Below are 23,321 nucleotides of genomic sequence, written 5' to 3'. Positions count from 1 at the left end.
CCGCGCTGGCGAAATGGTCCTTGGGCGCTAGGGACAGGGCTACCGTACTCGCCGATCGCCAGGTCAGCAGCATGGCTGACCAAACCTTACCCCCTGCTAAGTTGTTTCCCAGCAGCATGTCCACGTCATCTCTCGGGAACTCTGAGGGCACCCCTATTTCAACTGATCCATACACCAGCTCACAATCCAGAATGACCGTTTATTTATTCCTTCCACCTTTACCATGCCCATTTCCCGACCAAATTCTAGTACCTTACGGCTAACCAGGGATAATTCAGAGCCCGTATCCCTCCAGATTCGTACAGAAACTGGTGTGTCTCCCTCCGTCACAGACACGGTTCCGTGTGACAGACAACTCCCAGAGCCCTCTCGTACTCTGTCTACCCTCGGCTCTCTGGTCGATCTGCTGATTACCACAGCACACCTGATAGGGACGGCGGCTTTCCCTCTTCCTATCTCCTTCCTCGGAGCAAAGCATCGAGATGCAATGTGCCCCTCCTTTCCACAATTAAAACAGGTCAAACCCGGAGCCCTCTGGCCGTCTTGCCTTTCCCCCTCAACCTTACGGCTAGCTCCCGGTGGAACCTCTGCCTCACTCGTCGGACCTTCTCGATCGTTCCCACGGTCTCTCTGGGGACCTTTATTCGAGGGAGTCTATGTCTTGTGGTTTAGGGCATATTCGTCCGCCAACCTGGCAAATCCTGAAATGGACATCCGGCTTCTCATTCAAATACACCCGGATCTCCTCCGGAACACAACTTTTGAATTCCTCAATCAAAAATAACTCCCTGAGACGCCCATAATCCTCACCCACTCTTTCCGCGGTGCACCAACGGTCCAAGAGCACCCCCTTCTCATGGGCTAGCTCGGTATACGTTTGATTCCACCCTTTCCTTAAATTTCTAAACTTTTGTCTATAGGCCTCAGGTACCAATTCGTAAGTCCGGAGAATGACCTTTTTTACCTCATCATAATTCTCCGCTTCTCCCTCCTCCAGGGACAAGGCCGCATATGCTCATTGGGCCTTCCCCTTTTACACACTTTGCAACAACGCCACCCACTGCTCTTTTGGCCACTTCTGATTTACTGCCACCTTTTCAAAAAGCAAGAAATAGCTATCGACATCTGTCTCCTCGAACGGGGGTACCAATCTCAACTCCCTACTAACATTAAACCGCTCTGCTTGGTCTAACCCTTGATCTCTTCGTTCGTTCTTCATCTTCTCAATTTCCCGGTCATGTTTCCTCTGTTTCTCTTTCTCGGCCCATTCCTTCTCTTTCTCGGCCTGTTCCCTCTCTTTCTCTTCTGCTTCTAGCTTCTTTAGGTTAATTTCATGCTGCCTTTGCCTTTCCCTCTCTTTCTTTCTCTCAGCCGCTTCCAGCTCTTTTAACTTAATTTCATGTTCCAACTTCAATTTCTCCACCTCTAACTGAACCGTCCCACTTGATGGTATCTCTTCAGGGATATCTCCCAATACCTCAGCTTCAAACACCTTCTTCCCAATGTAATACTGGGTTATGGCCCTTAGTACCTCCCACTTTTTCATGGACGACCTGTGAGGTTCAACCCCTTCGCCAAATTTAACAAGTCTGATTTGGTGGCCGCCTCTAGCGCCCCCACCGTCGGGTTTTCCATAATTTCCCCCACGTCCATCTTTGCTGATTTCCCGTCTGGCTACCCGCGTAACCAGATTCAAGTTTTTTTTTGATTTACAAGCCCGATTCACTGGCCTCCCAATTTGGTGTCAAATCCCGGACGAGAAACCCAATTGTTACGTATCCCGTAACTGGGTAACTTACCAGCAAAGATAGAGAGGTCTGTTGAAGTCTGTTGTCACTATTTTCAAACGTTTTATTTATAAAGGGACACAAAAGTAGGGTTAATACATACATTCAGATAGTGCACATTGTCAACATTCAATCTAAAGCGCGGGTATAGTAATAATCATCATTAAGAAGTGAGCTCTGCTGGTGTCTAGGGGTTAATAGATTGTCCGTTGGAAATATAAAAGTCACTCTGAAAGTCTGCAAGCCTCAGCCCTTTGAAAATCGCTGGGTTTTGCGTGGGGCGACCGAGAGAGAGAGATTGGGGGAGAAGAGAAAGAACTTGCCGAGTCTTGATGAATCTTCCGTGAAATCGGGGGAGCATTGGTTTCCTCTCCCCGATGTTAGTTAAAAGAGGTTTTCTGTGATTCCAGCCACAAATTCCAATCCCAGAGTCTAACGCACGTGGCTTCCTTCAGAATGGCTTCCCGCTGCTGCGGGATCACTCTCGTGTCTTCTGGGTGCGTCTGAGGGGCTGTCCCCCTGAGACTCTCCTTTATACTTCCTCACGGGGTCGCAGGTGTCAATCAGGTCGGGATGATGCAATCTCTCTCTCAAGCAGCCCATCTTGCCCGAGGGCTTTTCACGTGGTCTCCATGAGACAATAGTTGCTGGCATCTTATTCTGCAATTTTTCACGTTTCTCTCTCTCTCTCACTTCCTGGGTCTACTGACCCCCCCCCCCCCCCTCAACGGGTGCTCTTGCAATTCTCACAAAGGAGGGGGCTGGGATCATAACACTACCGATGTGGAACTTATACAAAATGCTGGAAGAACTCAGTATCTGTGCAGGGAACCAAACAATTGATTTTTTGGGTCAAGACTGGAAAGGAAGTGGACAAAAGCCAGAATAAGGTGGGGTGAGGGAGAAGAGATCAAGCTGGAAGACAGTAGGTGAGGGAGAATGTGAGTGGATAGCAGAAGGATTGAAGTAAGAAGCAGGGAGGGAATAGGAAGAAGGAAGAATCTATTTAGAGAGATATCTAATAGGTCTTTGATAACTTTGGGCCAAGACCATGCTTTAGGGATTGGGTTTCTCTGCATTCTTACAAACTTATTGATATCTGTTCTATAGGTAGGTAAACAAAACTGCACAGTACTCTAGATTTGCCACATCCTTGTCTTCTACAGCTTCAGCTTAAACATCCCAGCTCTACTGTGATTTATGTAGACCATAAGACTGGGATGTTTTTAAGATCCTGGAGCAAGAGAGTAAAAAGCTCATTAGGAAGAAAAAGAAATTTTCAAAGAAAACTTCCATACCACTATTTATTATTAAAATGAGTACTATAAAGCTTCTAAGGATAAATAGGGCAGCGAAGGTGAATATCAGATCTTTAAAGAGGGAAACTGGTGAATTAATACATGGCAAATATATTGGATAAGTTTTTAATATTCTTCACCCTGGAATACTCTGCTAATATTGCTAAAAGCCTTGATGGATTAATTACATGTTTGAAACTTTTCCTATTGTAATTGGAATTTTTGTATCAACAAACCTCATGGATGGGTTGTGTGGGGGAGGGGAGTTGACTGTTGGTGGATAAAGATGGATAAATTGCCAGGACCCAATGGGTTGCATGTTAGGGTTTTAAAGTAAGTAGCTGTAGAGATTGCTCAGCTTGAAATACTTCATAACTTTCTAAACTTGAAGAGGATGCTAGAAGACTGAGGAAGCAGCTAATGTGACTCCCTTTTTCAAAGAAGAAAAAGAACATTAGACCATATGATACAGGAGCAGAAGTAGGCTATTTGGCCCATTGAATCTGCTCCACCATTCAATCATGGGCTGATACAATTCTTCCAGTCATCCCCATTCCCTTGCCTTATCTTCATACCCTTTGATGCCTTGGCTAAACAAGAACATATCTATCGCTGCCTTAACTACACCCAATGACTTAGCCTCCACAGTTGTTAGTGTCAACAAATTCCACAGATTTACCATCTTCTGACTAAAGTAATTTCTCCACACCTCTATTCTAAATGGATGTCCAATCCTGAAGTCATGTCCTCTGGTCCTAGACTCCCCTACCATGGGAAATAACTTTGCCATAACTTATCACTTCAGGCCTTTTAACATTTGGAATATTTCTATGAGATCCCCCCTCATTCTTCAGGGAATACAGTCCAAGAACTGACAGGCATTCCTCGTATGGTAACCCTGTAATTCCTGGAATCATTATTGTGAATCTTCTCTGAACTCCCTTCAATAACAGTACAGTATATCCTTTCTTAAATAAGGAGCCCAAAACTGCACACAATACTCCCAAGTATGGTCTCATGACTTCAATATCAGAGCTTCAATATCACACCTCTGCTCTTATATTCTATATGTCTAGAAATGAATGCCACATTGCATTTGTCGTCTTTGCTACTGACGCAGCCTGAAGGTTAATCTTTAGGGTATCTGGCTCAAGATCTACCAAGTCCCTTAGCAACTCTGCATTTTGAATTCTCTCCCCATCTAGATAATAGTCTGCTGGTTTATTTCTTCTAACAAAGAGCATGAACATGCACTTTCCAACATTGTATTTCATTTGCTATTTCTTTGCCCGTTCATCTAAACTAGTTTCTCTGCATGCTGTCTGTTTATGCAGTGCTACCCACTCCTCCACCTATCTTTGTATCATCATCAAATTTAACCATAAATCCATTAATACCATTGTCCAAAACATTAACATACACGAGCCGTGGTTTGGCAACCCCTGCCATTTAGCTAGGCCAAGTCAGGAGCAAGCCCAAGCCCCTGGAGCTGTGCAATAGCAACACTAACTACTGCACTGCTCTGCGTTCCAGGAAATACAAATAGAAAAAATGAATGATTATCAGTGATGTATTGATCAACGAAGCAGTCATACGCCTTTGGTTCAGGCAGGATTGTAAAACAATTATATTTTTGAAAAGTTGGAGATGGATGAGGAGAGCTTTATTGTGATACTTAAAAGTACCCTGAGTTTATTAAAACAGTGCTGGTTTTCAGTGTTTTGAAGCCCATCCTACAGTGAAAGTAAGACCTGCTTTCAGTTCTGACCATGGTTTAAAGGAATATATAAAATCAAAAAAATCATTTTGGAACTTTCAGTTTATTTCAAAATAAGCAACATAATGTTTTCACAGTGAGCAAGTCTTTTTAGAATGTGTGCAGTACTGAAAAATTAATCGCTTGTGGAATCAAGGATCAAATTTATTCACTTTGAAATTTATAGGAATTGGCTGTGGTGTGTTAGTATGTTATGCCAGCAAGTATTTGTGCGTAAATGATGTGAGAGCACTTCAGTAATTACAAAAGTGACCACAACATTATGTTCAGGTCAAGAATAAGAATGGACAACAATGAATCTGTAAGTATTGCTCTTTACCATTCTAGTAATTGTTTTGAAGTGATAATGGAAGTATGGCCCAAATACACTGTGCAGCACATTAAACAGCACCCTGGGAAATCCGGGTTGCTGAGTCTGGCAGATATGCTTTTCTTGATTTGAGAGTAGAGAAAATTTTCAGTAATCTGCAGAATTCTGTATGATTACAAGTTTTTTAAAAAATACACATATAGGTTGAGAACAAACTGAAGCATTGCCAACCCTACTGAAATCATCTCTTGGAAAAGTGCTGTGGTTGTAATCATGCCTTTGGAGAGTCACTTAGAATTTGCTTCCCAACTGCAAAACAATGCATTCAGAATCAATATCTGTGATTGCAGGAGTGGTGGACACATCTGTGGTTGAATGAAGGCTTTGCCTCCTGGATCGAGTATTTGTGTGTGGATCACTGCTTCCCAGAATATGATATCTGGACCCAGTTTGTTTCTGCTGACTACACACGAGCACTAGAACTTGATGCTCTTGACAGCAGTCATCCAATTGAGGTAAGGTTGTTATTCTTTGTAGGTTCTGTGCAAATGCAGCAATCCAGGCAACACCAAGCCTGAAACGTTTTTGTAACATGGGTTTAAAGTTTGTCAAATGAACAGAATTATTTCCCTTATCTCATTTGCCTTGGGTTTAATGGATTTAAAGTATTTTCATTTATATTTTTAAGTTACAGAATCATAGACTACTATTGCCCTTCAACTCATCTAGCCTGTGATGAACTGTTATTCTGCCAATCAACCTGAACCAGGAACATAACCACCTATACTCCACCTATACATGCTCATCCAAATTTCTCTTCAATGTTATATTTGAACCCACATCCACCACTTCTGCCTGTAACTTATTCTATACTTGACTCAAAATGTCAACTGTTTAGTCTGTTCCATAGAAATTGCCTGGCCAGCTGAATTCCTCTTGAATTTTGTGTTTCTTGGATTTCCAGCATATGTAGATTTTCTCATTCTGAATTCATAGAACATAGAAAACCTACAGCACAATACAGGCCCATTGGCCCACAAAGTTGTGCCGAGCATTTCCCTACCTTAGAAATTATTAGGCTTACCTATAGCCCTTGATTTTTCTAAGCTCCAGGTACCTATCTAAAAGCCTCTTAAAAGACCCTATCATATCTGCCTCCACCACTGTTGCTGGCAGCTCATTCCACACACTCACCACTCTCTGAGCAAAATATTTACCCCCCCGCCATCTCCTCTGTACCTACTCCCCAGCACCTTAAACCTGTGTCCTCTTGTGGCAACCATTTCAGTCCTGGTAAAAAGCCTCTGTCTATCCACATAATCAATGCCTCTCATCATCCTTATACACCTCTGTCAGGTCACCTCTCATACTCCATCGCTCAAGGAGAAAAGGCCGAGTTCACACAACCTGTTTTCATGAGGCATGCTCCCCAAACCAGGCAACCTCCTTGTTAGTGTCCTCTGCACCCTTTCTATGGTTTCCACATCCTTTCTGTAGAGAGGCAACCAAAACTGAGCACAGTACTCCAAGTGGGGTCTGATCAGGGTTCTATATAGTTGCAAAATTACATCTCAAATCCTAAATTCGATTACACGATTGATGGCCAATACATGTTTGCCTTCTTAACCACAGAGTCAACCTGCGCAGATGCTTTGAGCATCCTGTGGACTCGAACCCCAAGATCTCTCTGATCTTCCACACCGCCAAGAGTCTTACCATTAATACTATATTCTGCCATTATATTTGACCTACCAAAATGAACCACTTCTCACTTATCTGGGTTGAACTCCATCTGCCACATCTTAGCTCAGATTTGCAATCTATTAATGTTCCACTGTGACCTCTGACAGTCCTCCACACTATCCACAACACCACCAACCTTTATGTCATCTGCAAACTTACTAACCCATCCTTCACTTCCTCATCTGTCATTGATAAAAATCACAAAGAGTAAGGGTCCCAGAACAGATCCCTGAGGTACACCACTGGTCACCAACCTCCATGCAGAATATGACCCTTTAACAACCACTCTTTGCCTTATGTGGGCAAGCCAGTTCTGGATCCACAAAACAATGTCCCCTTTGGATCTCAAGACTCCTTACTTTCTCAATGAGGCTTGCATGGAGTGCCTTATCAAATGCCTTGCTGAAGTCCATTTATGATACATCTACTACTCTTCCTTCATCCTCACATCCTCAAAAAATTCAATCAGGCTCATAAAGCATGACCTGCCTTTGACAAAGCCATTCTGACTACTCCTAATCATATTATACCTCTCCAAATGTTCATAAATCCTGCCTCTCAGGATCTTGTGCATCAACTTACAAACCACTGAGGTAAGACTCACTGATCTATAATTTCCTGGGCTATCTCTACTCCCTTTCTTGAATAAGGGAACAACATCCGCAACCCTCCAATCATCTGGAACCTCTCCCGTCCCCATTGATGATGCAGAGATCATTGCCAGAGGTTCAGCAATCTCCTACCTCATCTCCCACACTAGCCTGGGGTACATTTCTTTCAGTCCTGCCAACTTGATGATTTCCAAAAGCTCCAGCACATCCTCTTTCTTGATATCTACCTGCTTAAGCTTTTCAGTCTGCCACAAGTCATCACTACGATCACCAAGATCCTTTTCCATAGTGAATACTGCAGTAGAATACCCATTAAGTACCTCTGCTATTTCCTCTGGTTCCATATACACTTTCCCACTGTCACACTTGATAGGTCCTATTCTTTCATGTCTTATTCCTGTTGCTCTTCACATACTTGTAGAATGCCTTGGGGTTTTCCTTAATCCTGCCCGCCAAGGCTTTCTGATGGCCCCTTCTGGCTCTCCTAATTTCCTTATTAAGCTCCTTCCTGTTAACCTTATAATCTTCTAGATGTCTAAGATTACCTAGCTCTCTGAACCTTATTTAAGTTTTTCTTCTGTACCGTACCGTAATTTCCCTGTCTCATTGGAACATACCTATGCAGAACTCCACACAAGTCAAGTCAAGTCACTTTTTAATGTCATTTCAACCATAACTGCTGGTACAGTACAAAGTAAAAATGAGAATGTTTTTCAGGACCATGGTGTTACATGAAACAGTACAAAAACTAGACTGAACTATGTAAAAAACTACACTAGACTACAGACTTACCCAGGACTGCATGAAGTGCACAAAAACAGTGCAGGCATTACAATAAATAATAAACAGGACTGTAGGGCAAGGTGTCAGTCCAGGCTCTGGGTATTGAGGAGTCTGATAGCTTGAGGGAAGAAACTGTTACATAGTCTGGTTGTGAGAGCCTGAATGCTCCAGTGCCTTTTCCCAGATGGGAAGAGGGAGAAGAGTTTATATGAGGGGTGCGTGGGGTCCTTTGTAATGCTGTTTGTTTTGTGGATGCAGAGTGTACAGGCAGTGCCCAAGTTACGAATGTCCAACTTATGGACAACTCATATTTACGAACGGCCTACCATAAACCCTATTATATTGACAATCTGAGTTACTGTAAATACAGTACAATGGTTTGTAGTAACAAACACATGCACTACATTGTGAAGCTCATGAAAACATTGCACGGCTTCAGCAGTTTGTTGCCTCGTGGAAGGCCGTCCCGCCATTTTAAGTCGGACCACGTTACCTGCCATAACCAAATTAACAGTTGACACTGTGCTGAGTGTGTGACTTTGTATTTGGCTTAAATTTTTCTTGTAATTACCCTTGTAACCATGTCTTCAAAGCGTAATCGGATGCAAGTGTTGGTGATGCATCAAAGAAAAGGAAAACGATCACGATTGAAAAAAAATTGGAAATAATAAAGTGATCAGAAAGAGCTGAGACGCCATTGGAAAAGCGTTAGGCTACAGTCAGTCAACTATCAGAACAATTTTAAAGGATAATGTAGCATGTGAAAGGCCCTATCCCAATGAAAGCTACAATTATTACTAAGCAATTCAGTGGTTTAATTATTGAAATGGAAAGGCTATTGTTAATTTGGTTAGACAATCAAAATCAGCATAATATTCCTATTAGCCTTACTTTACTGCAAGAAAAGGCTCGAAGCCTTTTCAACAATTTAAAAGCTGCACGGTACTGCAAGTGCTTGTGATGAAGAGTTTGTTGCAAGTAGAGGTTGGTTCAATCGTTTCAAAATGAGAGCAAATTTACATAATATTAAAGTGCAAGGTGAAGCAATGAGTGCCGATTTAAGTGCTACGAGTGATTTTCCTGAAATGTTTAAAAAAATTATTGAGGAGGGAGATTATTTGCCAGACCAAATATTTAATGTAGACAAGATTGACTTATTTTGGAAAAAAAATGCCTGAAAGGACCTATATTTCGAAAGATGAAAAAAGTGCACCAGGGCATGAGGCATCGAAGGATAGGCTAACGTTATTGCTTGGGGGTAACTCATCCGGGGATTTCCAGCTCAAGCCTTTGCTTGTGTATTGCTCCCTAAATCTGTGGGCACTTTGCCATATCATTAAGGCATCTCTTCCAATTATTTAGAAGGCAAGTTCAAAGGCTTGGGTTACAATAGCCATCTTTGAAGATTTGTTCTTGAACCATTTTGTTCCTGCTGTTGAACGTTATTGCTTGGCCAAGATAATTCCTTTCAAGATTCTCCTTGAGCTTGACAACGCACCTGGACAACCAAGCACTTTAGATGACCACCCCGATGTAAAAGTCATATTTTTACCCCCCCCAATACCACATCGCTACTTCAGCCAATGGATCAGGAAGTCATAGCCTCCTTTACGGCCTATTATTTATGGTGGACCTTCTCACAAGCAGTCAGGGTTAACCAAGATGATATGATGATCTTAAGGGAGTTCTGGAGGGATTATAACATCTATGATGTCATAAAAAATATTGCTGATTCTTGGGATTAAGTGAAGCAGTCAAATATAAAGAGTGTGGTTTAAATTGTGCCCCCAGTTTGTGCATGCTTGTGCAGGGATTTACAGTAGATGACATTGCCAAAGCCAGGCAAACTGCGGTTGATATTGGTAATCAACAGCAGTTAGACATCAGTGAAAATGATGTTGTAGAGTTGCTCGACCCATGCCAGAGAACTGACCAATGAAGACCTTACAGAACTAGAGCAGCAGATGAGAGCGTTTGAGAAAAAAGAAGACTGTGACCTAGGAACATCGGAACCGAAAAAGTTTGTGACAAAAATGTTAGCTGAAACCTTTCGTCTCATTGAAGCAGGGAAGGCGAAGTTAGAGGAGCAAGATTCTAATACAGAGGAGTTTGTCAAAAGTTTACCGTGCAGTTACCGAAAACCTCAGCTGCTACAAAGCCATTTATGACGAAAGAAAAAGCTCTGTACAAGCCTCCCTTGATGCCTACTTCAAGAAATTGACAGTATTAAACCCGCCCTCTCCAGTAGCAGAATTAAAACCTGACTGTCTTGCACCAGGTCCATCATAATGTTACCTCACAAATGCTCCTTCCAGTATGCAAGACATGGCTGCAACCATAAGTAGTTATTTTTATTATTACCATATTATTATTATTATTATTATTATTATTATTATTATTACTACTACTATCATTATGTACAGTACTGTATTATTATGTTTAAGATGTTTTAGTGTACGTATTTGGGATAGCACCATCCCCACTCGTCCCATTTAACCTATCGCAGTACAGTGGATTTTAGGACCCGGGGCAGCTCAGATCATGTCACCCACGGTGTACAGTATGTACTGTTCTGTATCTGTTCCATTCACAGAAAATGATCACATTTGAAAATACTGTAAAGTGTAAATAATGAAGCGATTGGAAAGAGGTCAGAGCATTCGGTCATTGGAAAAGCATTAGGCTGCAGTTGGTCACCGATTGGAACAATTTTAAAGGATAAAGTGAGAATAATGGAGTATGGGAAAGGCCTTGCCCCGATGGAAGCTACAATTAATACTAAGCATCGTAGTGGTTTAATTATTGAAATACATACTGTACATTTCTTATGAGATTTATATGCATAGAAAGGTGAAATATATACTATGCACTAAGACAAACGTTTGACTGACGGCAAATAATACTGGATGTACCTGTTCTGACTTCCGTACAAATCCGACTTAAAGACGGACTCAGGAACGGAACTCATACATAACCCGGGGACTGCCTGTAGTGTAAATGTCTGTAATGGCAGGAAGAGAGACCCTGATGATCATCTCAGCTGACCTCACTATCCGCTGCAGGATCTTGCAATCCAAGATGGTGCAATTTCCAAACCAGGCAGTGATGCAGCTGCTCAGGATGCTACACAAATATCCCCTGAACATTTGCTACATTTCTTCAGTACTTTTCCCTGAGAACATCTGTTACCAATTTAAACTTCCAATTTCCTGCCTGATAGCCTCATAGTTCCCCTTACTCCAATTAAAACGCTTTTCTAACTTGTTATGATCACTCTCTCCAAAATGTTCTCCCACTGAGATACCTTAGACCTAAGGTAAAAACATAGTCTTGATAGAATTGGGGCCACATTACTGGTGGATTTGTGTACTTAATGTACAAAAAGTAAATGAACAGCAAATAATTTAGAAAGAAACAATAATGGTGGAGTATATGGTGAGAATATAGTTGTTTCAAACTAACACCCCTCGGTGACCTCTGCTGCTCTCAGGCAGCACCAGTAGTATGTGTAACACTCGCTTCTCCTACCGGCTTAATATAGGTGGTGATAACCCCCTGCCCAGCCAAACTTAAGAAATTGTGTTTGGGTAGATGCTGCATAATGTGTCCCCGTTACAAATCAGTACCCCAAATTAACAAACAGTACACAATATGCGATTAATGATTAAGCTTTATAACTCTGACTATATGGTTAGTAGAGAAACAAAATACAAAAGAAAAAGGGCCCAAATCATACTAAACAGTCTGTGCACACAAAGTTGGAGCTCACGGTTTCCCCTTTGCTGATCCTCCTTTGATTGTTGCTGCCCTTCAGACCCTCACTCCGAGTCCACCCCTTCAGGCGGTCTACCAAGTCTCTCCACTCGTGTCTTCTCTCCTCATCTCTCTCTCTCACTTTCCAAAAACCCGCAAAATCAACTCTTCCAGAATCACAAGAGAGGGCAACAAACTCCTGATTGACTAACCCCTGCATTCCTAAGCCTCGTTATCTCTAGCCACAACTGAAACATTGCTGCTACAGGGAAACCACTGCCTAAGCAGTGAACATTACAGAAAAGCCATTACGTATGTGATTAGCACAATGCTGTACAGTACCAGTGACCTGGGTTTCCAGAGACCTGGTTGTTAGGTTAATTGGTTAATGTAAATTGTCCCATGAATACGCGAAGCTTAAATTGGTGAGTTGCTGGGTGGAGCAGCTTGAAGCACCAAAAGAACCCATTCTGTGCGTTATCTCAATCAAAAATATGGCTTAAAGGAAGAAAGCAGAGGGTAGTTGTGGAAGGAAAGTATTCTGCCTGGAGATCGGTGACTAGTGGAGTGCTGCAGGGATCTGTCCTGGGACGACTGCTATTTGTGATTTTTATAAATGACCTGGATGTGGAGGTGGAAGGATGGGTGAGTAAGTTTGCAGATGACATGAAGATTGGAGGAGTTGTGGATGGAGCTGCAGGTAGTCGAAAGTTAAAGAGGATATAGACAGGCTGCAGAGTTGGGCAGAAAAATGGCAGATGGAGTTAAATCTGGATAAGTGTGAGGTGATGCATTTTGGAAGGACAAGCCGGAAGACTTGAGTACAGCATTAATGGTCAGTTACTTAAGAGTGTGGATGAACAAAGAGACCTTGCGGTTCAAATCCATTCATCCCTCACGGTTGTTGCACAGGTTGATAGGGTAGTTAAGAAGGCCTATGGGATGCTAGGTTTCGTTTACAGGGGGATTGAGTTCAAGAGTAAAGAGGTCATGTTGCAACTCTACAAATCTCTGGTGAGACCGCACTTAGAGTATTGTGTTCAATTCTGGTCACCACATTATAGGAAGGATGTGGAAGCTATGGAGAGGGTGCAAAGGAGATTTACCAGGATGTTGCCTGGTTTGGAGAACAAATCATATGAAGCAAGGTTAGCAGAGCTGGGACTTTCCTCTTTGGAGTGTAGCAGAATGAGAGCAGACTTGATAGAGGTCTACAAGATTATGAAAGGCATAGTTAGGGTGGATAGTCAGTACCTGTTTCCCAATAGCAAACACCAGAGGGCATATGTACAGAATAAAGGGACGGAAGTTTAGGGAAGACATTACGGGTAAGTTTTTTACACAGAGGGTGGTAAGTGCCTGGAATGACTTGCCAGGGATGGTGGTGGAGGCTAAATCATTAGGGGTATTTAAGAGTCTCTTGGATAGGCACATGGATGAAAGAAAAATGGAGGGTAATGGGGTATGGTAGGTTTAGTACTTTTTTAAAGGATTATATGGGTCGGCTCAACATGGAGGGCTGAAGAGCCTGTACTGTGCTGTAGTGTTCTATGGTTCTATAAACAAATGCTTTGAGAGGCTGGTCAAGGACTACATCTGCAGCATGTTACCACCCACACTGGATCCCCTACAGTTGGTCTACTGACATGACCGATTGACATAAGATGTAATAGCCCCAGCTCTACATACCAATCTTATACATCTGGAGAAGAAGGATGCTTATGTAAGAATGCTGTTCTTGGACTACAGTTCAGCATTACACACCATAATTACATCTAGGCTCAAGAGGAAGCTCAGTCACCTCGGCCTTCACCCTGCCTTGTGTAGCTGGATCCTGGACTTCCTGTCAGATTGCCAGCAGAGTGGGCTCCCTCACTTCTGCCCCTCTGACCCTCAGCACAGGTGCCCCTCAGGGCTGGGTCCTAAGCCCCAGCCTTTACTTTCTCCATACCCATGATTTTGTCACCACCCATAGCTCCATTCTGCTAATTACATTTGCTGACAACACTAGACTGATTAGCCTAATCTCAAATAGTAATGATGTCAGTGATGTCAAGAAAACAACCTCTCCCTCAATGTCGCAATAACAGTGGAGCTGGTTGTGGATTACAGGAGGAACGGAGACAAGCTAATCCCTGTTGACATCAATGGATCTGGGATTGAGAGGGTTAACAGCTTTAAGTTCCTTGGCATAAACATCACTGAAGATCTCATGTGGTCTGTACATACCGGCTTTGTGGTGAAAAAAGCACAATAGTGCTTCTTTCAAATCAGATGGTTGATGTTTGATGTGAACCCTTTCTATAGGGGTACGATTGGGAGCATCCTGATTGGCTGCATCACTGCCTGATATGGAAACTCTACTTCCCTCAATCACAGAACTTTTCAGAGAGTGGTACGGACAGCCCAGCGTATCTGTTGATGTGAACTTCCCACAATGCAGAACATTTACAGAGATGTGGGTAAAAAGGGGCTGAAGGATCATTGGGGACCTGATTCACCCCAACCCCAAACTGTCCCAGCTGCTATCATCCAGGAAACAGTACCATAGCGTAAAAGCCAGGACCAACAGGCTCCGGGACAGGTTATTCCACAGGCCATCAACTGCCTAATTCATGCTGATACAGCTGTATTTCTATGTTATTATGTCCTAAGGTATATTTTATTTATTATAAATTGCACATTGCATATTCAGACAGAGATGCAACTTAAAGATATTTACTCCTCATGTATATGAAGGATGTCTTCCTCTAGCAATCTGTGTCGTATTAGAGATTTCTAGTATCTGCAGCATCGTCACTTGTGTTTAACAAAACTTCAGATGTATCCCGGCCAATGTTTTATAAAGGTCACAATCCAGCTTCATTGCAGACCACTAATTATAGATGACACAAAGGTTGGTAAATTGTGGGTAGTATAAAAGGTTGTTCAAGGTTACAAGGGTACATTGATAGTTGGGCTGAGAAGTAACAGGTGGACAGTTTGAAATGATACATTGAAATGTCGAATTTGAGGCAAAGTACAAGATTATTTGCAGGATTCTTGGTAGGTAGAACAGGGAGATGTTGAGGTCCATTATTAAGGTTAAGTTTTAGACTTTCAGGCACATGATATAGAACAAAGTCTGCATGGTTTCCAGGGGAAATCTTGCCTGACAAACCTGTTGGAACTATTTGAGGAAGTAACAAGCAGGATAGACAAAGGAGAGTCAGTGGATGTTTAATAGGAGTTTCGAATTCTTCAAAGTTGCCATTCGTTGATAAGGTGGTTAAGAAGGTGTAGGATGTGTTGGCCTTCATTAGTCATGAGGTAATGTTGCTGATTAATAAAACTCTGCTTAGACTGCTCTTGAAATATTATGTTCATTTTTTTTCTCATCATATAATAGGAAAGATGTGGAAGCTTTAGAGAAGGTGAAGAGAAGATTTAACAGGATACTGCCTCAACTAGAGGACATGTCTTAAAAGCAAGATTGAGTGAGCTAGTACTTTTTCTTTGCAGCAAAGAAGGATGAGATATCACTTACTAGAGGTGTAAAGAGGTGGAGTACTCTTACCAGTGTGGAGCATCAGAGAGGTCCATAGATCTCTCATGTCGATAGGGTAGTTAAGAAGGCATATGGTGTGTTGGCTTTCATTAGTCAGGAGATTGAGTTCAAGAGCCGCAAAGTAACATTGCAGCTCTGTAAAACCCTGTTTAAACCAAACTTGAAATATTGTTTTCAGTTCTGATTGCTTTAGAGGAAATCAGCTGAACATTTAGAGAGGTTTTACCAAAATACTGCTTGGGTTAGAGAGCATATCCTATGTGGAAAAGCTGATTAAGTTGCGGCATTTCTATTTCAAGTGAAAAGAATGAGAGGTGATTTTATAGAAGTGTATAAGATAGAGGCATTGTTAGAGTGAACAGCCAGCGCCTTTTTTTTCCTGAGGAGATTAGTGAGTCCTTGGCAGATCTTCGTTTGTTCCTCAGCCATAGCCAACTCTCAGAGGACTGGAGAATGTCCAACATTGTTCATTTGTTTAAGGAGGATAGTAGGGACAATCCAACCTTCTTGACCTTTTAAGCATAATTTATTTAAAAGTGAAATACTTTTCTTTTAAAGGTTGCAGTAGGACATCCAGCAGAAGTGGATGAAATATTTGATGCAATTTCTTATAGCAAAGGAGCATCAGTGATTCGAATGCTACACAATTACATTGGTGATGTGGTAAGACTCTTTCAGCTTAACTTAGCAGTTTGTGCAGTAGTGATTCATGATTTCATGTTTAGACAGATTTGCAGCGTATGTATCAAAGTTCAAAAATATAACCAGTTTTGATATCTGTATTTGAAAGCTGAGAATTCTGAACTGATCTTGGAATATTAGTATCTGTAATTAGCCAATCAATCAACTCTTCATTACAATTATAAATATGTCTGAGTAGCAGTCTTGCCCAAATTAAATTATTGTGGGCTCGACCATTTCTCAGAAACAAGAACATTAGCTGTTATCCCAGTGCACTACTGGTGGTGTAGCTAGCATCACGCCAGCCATTTTTTGTACAGATTGTTTAAGTACTGTATCTGTCCCAGTTGTTACAAAAAAATCCACAGCCATGAATAAATAAAATAGAAGTATTTTTCCTGATATCATGATCAGTATTGGCATCTTCTGCAGTATCTAAAATGTTTATTGGGGTGGGAGGATCAAGGACCAGAGGTTATTGGCCTTAGAATAGAAGGGTGTCCCTATAGAACAATGTGGAAGAATTTCTTTAGCCAAAGAATGGTGAATCTGGAATTCTTTGCCACAGACAACTGCAAAGGCCAAGGCATTGAGTATATTTAAAGCAGAGGTTGATAGGTCATTGATTAGTCATGGCCCCGACAGTTATAGAACCATAGAACATTACAAAGCAGAAACAGGCCTTTTGGCACTTCTTGGCACATTTTCTGCCTGGTACCACTGACCTGCACCTGGGCCATATCCCTCCAAACCACTCTTATCCATATAACTGTCAAAGTTTATCTTAAATGTCAAAAGTGAGCTCACATTCACCACTTCATCTGGCAGCTCTTTTCACACTCCCATCACTCCCTGCGTGAAGAAGCCCCCCCCCCCCCAAATGTTCCCTTTAAACTTTTCCCCCTTAACCCATGATTTCTGTTTTTTTTCTCCCCTTGTCTCAGTGGAAAAAGCCTGCTTGCATTCACTCTATCTATACCCATCATAATTTTATTTACCTCTGTCAAATCTCCCCTCATTCTTCTACGCTCCAGGGAATAAAGTCCTAAACTATTCAACCTTTCTCTGTAACTCAGTTTCTCAAGTCCCGGCAACATCCTTGTAAACCTTCTCTGCACTCTTTCAATCTTATTAATGTCCTTTTGTGACCAAAACTGCACACAATACTCCAAATTCGGTCTCACCAATGTCTTATACAATCTCACCATTACATTCCAACTCATATACTCAATACTTAGATTTATAAAGGCTAATGTACTGAAAGCTCTCTTTACGACCCTATCTCCTCGTGATGCCACTTTTAGGGAATTATTTATCTGTACTCCCAGATCCCTCTGTTCTACTGCACTCCTCAGTGTCCTACCACTTACCTTGTATGTTCTTCCTTGGTTTGACCTTCTGAAGTGCAATACCTCACACTGGTCCACATTAAACTCCATCTGCCATTTGTCAGCCCTTTTTTCCAGCTGGTCCAAATCCCTCTGCAAGCTTTGAAAACCTTCCTCACTGTCCACTACACCTCCAATCTTTGTATCATCAGCAAATGTGCTGATCCAATTTGCCACATTATCATCCAGATCATTGATATAGATGACAAATAACAATGGACCCAGCACTGATCCCTGTGGTACACCACTAGTCACAGGCCTCCACTCAGAGAAGCAATCCTCCACTACCACTCTCTGACTTCTCCCATTGAGCCAGTGTCTAATCCAATTTACTAACTCTCCATGTATACCTAGTGACTGAATCTTCTTAACTAACCTCCCATGCGGGACCTTGTCAAAGCCCTTACTGAAGTCCATGTATATAACATCCACTGCCTTCCCTTCATCCACTTTCCTGTTAACTTCCTGGAAACACTCTAATAGATTGGTTAAACATGACCTACTACGCACAAAGCCATGCTGACTTTTTCTAATAAGTCTGTGTCTATCCAAATACTTATAGGTCCTATCTCTTAGTATTCCTTCCAATAATTTACCTACTACCAACGTCAAACTTACCGGCCTATAATTTCCCAGCTTACTTTTTGAGCTTTTTTTAAACAACGGAACTACATGAGCTATCCTCCAATCCTCCGGCACCTGACCCATGGGTAGCGACATTTTAAATATTTCTGCCAGGGCCCTTGCAATTTCAGCTCTAGTCTCCTTATACATTGTCAGGTCCTGGGGATTTATCTACTCTGATTTGCCTCAAGACAGCAAGCACCTCCTCCTCTTTAATCTGTATAAGTTCCATGACCTCCCTACTTGTTTGCCTTGTTTCCATAGACTCCATGCCAGTTTCCTTAGTAAATACAGATGCAAAAAACCCATTTAATATCTCTTTCATTTCTTTTGGTTCCATATATAGCCGACCACTCTGATCTTCAAGAGGACCAATTTTATCCCTTACTATCCTCTTGCTCTTAATATACCTGTAGAAGCTCTTAAGATTATCCTTCACCCTGACTGCCAAAGCAACCTCATGTCTTCTTTTAGCCCTCCTGATTTCTTTATTAAGTATTTTCTTACACTTTTTATACTCCTCAAGAATCTTATTTCCTCCCTGTTGCCTATACATTTAATACATCTTTATCAGAGTTCCAATATCCCTTGAGAACCAAGGTTCCTTATTCTGATTCATTTTGTCTTTAACCCTGACAGGAACATACAAAGTCTACACTCTCAAAATTTCTCCTTTGAAGGCCTCCCTCTTACCAACAACATCCTTGCCAGAGAACAACCTGTCCGAGTCTACGCTTTTTAGATACTTTCTCATTTCTTCAAATTTGGCCTTTTTTTCAGTTTAAAACTTCAACCCAAAGACCAGATCTATCTTTATCCATGATCAAGTTGAAACTAATGACATTATGATCACTGGAACCGAAGTGTTCCCCTGCACAGTTCTGTCACCTGCCCTAACTCATTTCTTAATAGGAGATTTAATATTTCATCCTCCCTAGTTGCTACATCTATATTTTGATTTAGAAAACTTTCCTGAACACATTTTACAAACACTAACCCATCTAACCTTTAACAGTATGGGAGTCCCAATCAATGTGTGGAAAATTAAAATCCCCTACAATCACAACTTTCTGTCTCCTGCAGTTGTCTGCTATCTCTCTGCACATTTTCTCCTCCAATTCTTGCTGACTATTGGGTGGTCTATAATACAACCCTATTAATGTGGTCATACCTTTCCTGTTTCTCAGCTCCACCCATATGGCCTCAGTAGTCAAGTCCTCTAATCTGTCCTGCTGAAGCACTGCTGTAATATTTTCCCTGATTGCCAAAGCCACCCCCCCCCCCCCACCCTTCATCCCTCTGCCTCTATCACGGGACACTGGAACATTGAGCGGCCAGTCCGGCCCCTCCTGTAGCCAAGTTTCAGTAATGGCTATGATATCATAATTCCATGTGTCAATCCAGGCCCTCAGCTCATCAGCCTTCCCCACAATACTCCTCGCATTGAAATATACACACCTCAGAAGATTATTACCACCACACACAATCTTACTATTTGTGACTTTGCATAAACTACTAACATCATTTATTTTTACCCCATTCCACTATCTACTCTGGCACTCTGGTTCCCATCCCCCTGCAAATCTATGGGGAGAGGCAAGGGAATACTATTGAAAGGGATGATAAAGCGGCCATGAGTGAATGGTGGAGCAGACTTGATGGGCCAAGTTACCTGCGAGGTCTTATGGCTAAAATAAATTATCTTTCTTATCTCACAGTTGGTGGGAATTTGCTGCACATAAATTGGTTGACATGTTTCCTCTTCATAAAGCAATGACAAAGCTGCAAAAGTAACTCATTAGAATGTTCCAAAGCACTTTATAGTTAAGACATGAAAGCTGCTAAATAAATGTGCAGAATTCCGTTCTCATTCTTACTAAGCAAAAAGCCAAAAGAAACCACAGTATGGAGCAATCAATCATTGTAGAAAGAAAAGAAGCAATCTAATCTGCTGTTTAACACTGCATCATTAATCTACTAGCTGTTTATTTCCAACATATGTGTGCTTCTTTGTTATATTGATTTGATTATAAATATATACATATATATTGTGTAATTGGTAAAACAATCTACTCCCACCAGTTGGATTAGTATTTAAAAAGTCATGTTAATGTTCTTAAAACAGTAATGTTTTACTGAATTTCTAGAACAAAGAGCACATGAAAATATGATTCTTCTAATGTAGTTTTTGCATTGTTGCTAGACTAATGATGTGATTTAAACTATGGCTATAGGACCAGGATCATGTTCACTCACCGAACTCCTTTGTCCACATTCTGAAAAGCCAAGTTGTAAAGCTTTGTCATGTCATAATTTTTCAGTTCTATTGATTTTAGGGTAGGATGTCATTTCTACTTATTTATTTTATTGATTATTTAATTGTATTTAAAATTTTTGCCTCTATAGGATTTCAGAAAAGGAATGCAGTTGTACTTGACAAAATTTCAAAATAAAAATGCATCAACAGGTAAGCAGTATTCAATTTAAAGCTCAATGGATGAATTCTTCATAAGACAGCTTTCTAGATGAAAAGCATTTTGATACTTAAGAAAAAAAAAGAATGGTTGAACTCAGCTGGCCAGGCAGCATCTGTAGAGGCAAAGAGGTGATCAGAGTTCCAGGTTGACACCCTAATCTGAAAGTATGGGGTTCCTAATCTGTCATCCATAGATTCTTCGATTAATGGTAGGGATCCATGGTATAAAAAAGTTTGGGAAGCGTGGTGTAGAGATAAGAAGACTGTTCTATGAAGTAAGAGGGAGGAGCAAGACAGTCTGTTGGGTAATAGGTAAACAGAGTGGTGATGGGCAGATGGAGTCAGATGGTAATAGGTGATAGCTGAGATAGAGTATGGAAGTTGATAGCTAGAGTCAGATGAGGGGGAAGTGATCAGCGGGTAGTGCCAGTTGGTAGTGGGGGGAGTGAGTGGTGATAAGAGACTGATGGGTTATAGGTGGAATAGTTGAGCTGGTGGGTGATGGGTGGAATCAGAGAAGAGGGGTGATGGGCAGAGGGAAAAGAAAATGTGAACCAAAGGAAAAGAAACTCAAGTGGTAATAAGTCAAATAAAACCAGTTAAGTAAGGATAAGAAGTCTTCATGATAATGGAGGATGGTTGGAAATGGTGAACAACGTTGAAAGATATCAGGGCAGACAGGTGGGAATGGGAAAGGCATAACTATTGGTGGGTTCATGTCATTAGGTTGTAGGCTACCTAAGCAGAATGCAAAGTGTTTTTTAACATTGTATTTCCCCTCACCTTTATAGTAGATGAGTTGATGTGAAAGGGAACGGAGGCTGAAATGGCATACAATATAGAAGCCCAAGCTTGCCTTTGACAAGCCAACAGGCGTTCTGCAAAACAATTGCCTGTCTATTTGTCTCGCCAATTTAGAACACTTCATAAGCAGTGTTGGACATGAATCTTTGCTTCATCTGTAAGGGAAGTTCAGATACATGAATAGTAGTAGGAGAGGAACTGAGGGATGACTGCTGCACCTGCCAAATAGAATTCCAGAAGATTGTGAGAGGTGTGTGAGAAGGGATGAAGGGTATCACAGAGACAGTAGACCTTCTGGAAGGTGTGGGTGATGTGATGAGGAGGGGAAGAGGAAAATATGCCTCGAGTATGATCCCATTGAATCTGGTGAATGGTGAAGGATGATTTACTAGATTCAGAGGCTAGTGGGTGTCAGGCAAGAATCAAGGGAAGGTGGGGGTGGGTGAGAGAAGGGTCTATTTATTTTATTGATACAGCATGGAATAGGCCCTTCCAGCCCTTCAATCCGCGACATCTAGCAGTTAGTGGTTTAGCCCTAAACTGATCACAGGACAATTTAGAGTGACCAACTGGTATATCTTTGGACTGTGAAAGGAGTCCTAGAGCAGAAAGCCTCATCTAAAAAATGGATGCGACCAAGGCAGAGAAGCTTAAGCAGACATAGTAGCACTTTTAAAGAAGATAACATGGGAAATGCACTAAAGTTAGCTATGAAATTCCATTGATTTGTAATTGATATCAGAATCTAATTTGTTTGCTGAGCTGGAAGTAGGACCGGAAATGAAAGAAATGTCTGTTGTAGTTCATGTGAATTTAAAGGTAGAATCGAAGATGCAGGGAAAGATGATGTGTTCTTAATTAAAGAGTTTTTCTACTACTGGAGTTAACCTTTATTAACTCCAAATCATTTGGTCTTGTTATGTTTTTGTATCCAGTACGGGATACATTGCCTTCTACTCTTGGTAAATTCTCTGTTTATTATCAAGACTCTATTTACTTGTGCCTTTCAAAACTAAAATAAGTTTTGTTTGTACAGCATTTGAGGAGTAAGTGTCAAAACCACATTTTTTGGCTTGTACAGGGGAACGAAGATATAATTGATTACAGTTACAAGGAAGTAGTCATCTGGAAGTTGCAGAAAGTGAGTAGCTGGGTGACTTTCAGAAGAAATGGAAATAGGCAGTTAAAGCAGGGCACCCCTGTGGCCATTCCCCTTTAAAACAAGTATATAACTTCATATACTTTTGCGGGAGATGACCTCCTGAGAGAATGCCACACCAACTGGGTTACAGGTACTGAACATGAGTCCATGGTGCAGAAGGGTAAGAGAGAGAAGGGAGCAGTAGGGGACTCGATAGGGGAACAGACAGGAGATTCTGTAGAGGTGAATGGGACACCCGGATAGTATGTTGCCTCCCAGGTGCCAGGTTCAAGGATGCCTCAGATCACGTCCACAACATTTTGGAGAGGGAGGGAGAGGTATATATTGGTACTAGCGACATGGGAAGAAAAAGCAATGAGAAAAGAGAATTTAGAGAGTTAGATAGAAAGCTGAGAAGCAGGACCACCTGGGTAGTAATTTCTGGATTGCTGCCACTGCCACTCACCATTGAGGGTAGAAACAGGATGATTTGGCAGATAAAAGCATGGCTGAGAAGCTGGTTTGGGGGGCAGGGCTCATGGTTCTTGGATCATTGGGATCTCCTCTGGGGGAGGTGCAACCTGTTCAAAGGTGAGGG

General features: G+C 41.7%; 1 protein-coding gene across 6 annotated transcripts in view; it reads left to right on the top strand.

Annotated features, from left to right (window-relative positions):
* The window catches only part of LOC132385332 (puromycin-sensitive aminopeptidase-like), a 330,919-nt gene that overhangs the window by 169,419 nt on the left and 138,179 nt on the right, over positions 1–23,321 (top strand). For all 6 annotated transcript variants that reach the window (XR_009509156.1, XM_059957354.1, XM_059957353.1 and 3 more), the window contains 3 exons: positions 5,523–5,687; positions 16,168–16,272; positions 20,709–20,769. Coding sequence is in view for 5 of the 6 variants with exons in the window: in XM_059957354.1 (XP_059813337.1) it covers positions 5,523–5,687; positions 16,168–16,272; positions 20,709–20,769 (331 nt within the window). In the remaining variant the exon portion in view is untranslated. The remainder of the gene's footprint in view (positions 1–5,522; positions 5,688–16,167; positions 16,273–20,708; positions 20,770–23,321) is intronic.

The sequence above is a fragment of the Hypanus sabinus genome, chromosome Y (assembly GCF_030144855.1).
Source record: "Hypanus sabinus isolate sHypSab1 chromosome Y, sHypSab1.hap1, whole genome shotgun sequence".
NCBI classification, from domain to species: Eukaryota; Metazoa; Chordata; class Chondrichthyes; order Myliobatiformes; family Dasyatidae; genus Hypanus; species Hypanus sabinus.
Note: the sequence above shows the minus strand (reverse complement) of the source record. Positions and strands in the feature narration are given on the sequence as shown.